The sequence below is a fragment of the Chiloscyllium plagiosum genome, chromosome 45 (assembly GCF_004010195.1).
Source record: "Chiloscyllium plagiosum isolate BGI_BamShark_2017 chromosome 45, ASM401019v2, whole genome shotgun sequence".
NCBI classification, from domain to species: Eukaryota; Metazoa; Chordata; class Chondrichthyes; order Orectolobiformes; family Hemiscylliidae; genus Chiloscyllium; species Chiloscyllium plagiosum.
This window is the reverse complement of record NC_057754.1, coordinates 7,541,751-7,545,321: the sequence shown is the minus strand read 5'-3', so window position 1 is coordinate 7,545,321 and position 3,571 is coordinate 7,541,751. Positions and strand designations below refer to the sequence as shown.

Genomic DNA, 3,571 nt, shown 5'->3' with positions numbered 1-3,571 from the left:
TGTCGGAGGGTCAGTACTGAGGGAGTGCCGCACTGTCGGAGGGCCAGTACTGAGGGAGTTCCGCACCGTAGAAATTTAGTGCTGAGGGAGTGTTGCACTGTCAGAGGGCCAGTACTGAGGGAGTGCCGCACTGTCGGAGGGTCAGTATTGAGGGAGTGCCGCACTGTCAGAGGGTCAGTACTGAGGGAGTGCCGCACTGTCGGAGGGTCAGTATTAAGGGAGTGCTGCACTGTCGGAGGGTCAGTACTGAGGGAGCTCTGCACTGTCGGAGGGTTGAGGGAGCTCTGCACTGTCGGAGAGTCAGTGCTGAGGGCGTGCCACAATGTCAGATGGTCAGTTCTGAGGGAGCTCTGCACTGTCGGAGGGTCAGTGCTGAGGGAGCTCTGCACTGTCGGAGGGTCAGTACTGAGGGAACTCTGCACTATCAGAGGGTCTGCCACACTGTCAGAGGGTTAGTTCTGAGGGAGCTCTGCAGTGTCGGAGGGTCAGTACTGAAGGAACTCTGCATTGTCGGAGGGTCAGTACTAAGGGAGCTCCACATTGTCGTAGGATCAGTACTGAGGGAGTTCTGCACTGTTGAAGGATCAGTACTGAGGGAGTGCTCACTGATGGATGGTCAGTACTGAGAGAGTGCCGCATTCTCGGAGGGTCAGTACTGGGACAAGGGATGTAAAGGGGTATTTCTCCTCCTGTCCTGGGACTAAAATTTATCATACCCATCAAAAGTTACAATAAACAGATTGTCTTGCCAGTATCACATTGTTGTTCATGAGAGCTTGCTGCGCAGTAACTGGTGTCCTATTTCTTAGTTTGCAATAGTGATGTGGGCTGAGGAGGTGTGGTGAGGGAAGTACAGAGTTGACCAGTCTCCTTCTGTGCCATCAAGGGTCTACGGCTAAACTTCAGAACAGTAGCCAATTTGCCATGAGGGGTGTTGTGGCTGTGGAAGGAGATATATAAATACAGGATGTTCTTGGCTCCTCGGCCTGTTTGACTGATCTATGGCCAGTGCCCTGACTCAAGGAGATCTTTTTAATGTGGTCTGCTCCCAGATACCTGATGAAGGTTTTTCGACGATAGGTTTGATGTTTCAAAACCGGTAGTGAGAGGGTGGGCGGCAGGTGGCAGCAGAGAGGGGTGTCTGTCCCTTCACTGGACCTTAACCATGCGTGGCACACTGTGTGGCATTTAAAGGCATCGCAATGCCCTGACATTGGGAGGTGGGCGCCCCCTGAAGGCCTAAGCCAACCCACATCTCCATCTTTCACAGTGATGCGGTCACTTCCCCCACCTATTCACCTGGCATCAGTCCCCTGTGGCCTTGGTCCCTTGGCGATTGGTGAATCCTCTACACCCCACTCCCTCAACTTGTGGTCCTAAATCCCGGGACAAGATTAGAACGGTGCTGGAAAAGCACAGCAGGTCAGGCAGCATCCAAGGAGTAGGAAAATCGATGTTTCGGGCAAAAGCCCTTCATCGGGAATGAGGCAGGGAGCCTCCGGGGGTGGAGAGATAAATGGGAGGGGGGTGGGGCTGGGGAGAAGGTAGCTAAGAGTACAATAGGTGGATGGAGGTGGGGATGAAGGGTGATAGGTTGGAGAGGAGGGTGGAGCAGATAGGTGGGAAGGAAGATTAACAGATAGGACAGGTCATGAGGATGGTGCTAAGCTGGCAGGTTGGAACTGGGGTAAGGTGGGGGGAGGGGAAATGAGGAAACTGGTGAAATCTGTGCAAGTTGGCCTGGTAAGAGCCAGAAATATGTTGTATTTTATCAGAATTCCCCAAAGAAGGATATGCAGGACTCCACAGTCTGCAGACAGGACTCCTGTCATCACTTTGCACTTTTACACCTCACACTGTTCCCATTGGCAGTGCCCTTCCACGTTAGAAGCAGCCTTGCTGCCCACAGATGCAGACTTACCTGGTTCTACGCTCCCACGGATAACTCCGATCACATTGTCTGATGGTTTTACCTCCCGCTTGTTGAACACGTTGACTTGTACCTCGCTGCAGTCAAAGCAACATGCGGTTAGTTTCTGAGAATCTCAAGGTGATGACAGCACAGGAAGAGGTCATTAGCACCTGGGTCTCATCGCAGCTCTCTACTGGAGTAACTCTTGACATCCCACTCCCCTGCTGATAATAATAACCGATTCCCCATTTGCAAAGCTTTGATTGAACCTGCCTTGCCCACAGTCCTAGGCAGCGCATTCCTGAACCCAACCACTCGTTTCATGAAACTGTTGTCAGTCACCCACAATTTGTACCCTCTTCTTTATCCTTCCTCCAGTAGGAACAGTATCTCCTGCTCTCCTCTGTCCCAGACCCCTTATGGTTTTGAACACCTTGATCAAGTCTCCATGCTCCTCTTGAAGGAGAACGCTCCCAACTTCTCCAATCTGTCCATGTCAATGAAAACCCTTGACCCTGGGATCATTCTCCTGGGTTTGCTCAACACCCTCTCTGGAACCTTCACATCTTTCTTGAAGTATGGTGTACAGAACTGTTTTATTCAAGTTTAATATAACCATCTTGCTCTTGTGTTCTAGGCAATCAGATTTGATCGCTTGACACTATTGTGACGGGAGTAAGGTCAAGCAATGTGCAGAGGGCAGGACAGCTCTGTTCTGCTTGGGGATCACTGAAGTTCCTCATTCCTGGGACCATTCCTGTGAATTCTTTATAAACTCTCCCTCACACCTTTCCTGCAGTTTGGTGTCCAGATACTTTATTCCAGCTGAGGCTGATCCAGTGTTTCAGACAAGTTTGACATAACCTTCTTGCCTCTATTCGTAAAGCTCAGAGCTGAGTTAACTACATTTGCAAACTGCCTTGCCACCTTTAGTGATGTGTGCAAGTACATCCTCCCCTGCCACACCCCACACATCCCTGAAAGGGTCTGTCAGCTCTTGCAAGTTCTTTCAGAATCGTACCCTTCCTCACAGTTCTGAATACTCCTACACTGTGTGACATCTGCACAGCATTTAACACAAGAGTTCTTCGATCAACCATCAGCTCTGTATTAGGCCAGAGTGTGCTCCCCTCTTCCTGAAAGGGAGGGATGATGCAAGTCAATGATGCCTTAAGCATTAAAATGTCCTGATCAGTTTTTCCCCTCCTCTCCCTCCCCTTATCTCTCCCTCTCTCTGAGTTGGAACTAGTTAGGGATGCAACAATGCAGGCTGGTGCTGAGGGAATGCTGCACTCTCAGGGATGTTGCCTTTCAGTTGGGATGTAATCCTGAGACCATACTCAGGAAGATGTAAAAGGTCTCACGGCCACTCAGGAGTGCAGTGTCCTGAGGCCAATATCGGATCCGTTGGAGGGTTGAGAATTACGGCCTCCGTCTGACAGCGCAGGGCCAACCTCAGGCAAGGGAGGGCAACAGGAAAAGTAGGATGGTGGTAAAGTGGTATTGTCACTGGCCTAGTAAACCACGGGACATGGGTTCAAACCCCCAAACAACAGCTGTAGAATTTAAATTCAACAAATGAAATTGAAAGATGATAGCTCCTTGAAAGTGGAGTCGCAGGTAGATAGGATAGTGAAGGCGGCGTTTGGTATGCTTTCT

The 3,571-nt window shown here is 50.5% G+C and overlaps 1 protein-coding gene across 1 annotated transcript in view; it reads right to left on the bottom strand.

Moving 5' to 3' along the window:
- The window catches only part of naaladl1 (N-acetylated alpha-linked acidic dipeptidase like 1), a 47,503-nt gene that overhangs the window by 24,750 nt on the left and 19,182 nt on the right, over window positions 1-3,571 (bottom strand). Inside the window, exon 8 of the mRNA XM_043683015.1 lies at window positions 1,922-2,044. Coding sequence (XP_043538950.1) covers window positions 1,922-2,044 — 123 coding nt within the window. The remainder of the gene's footprint in view (window positions 1-1,921; window positions 2,045-3,571) is intronic.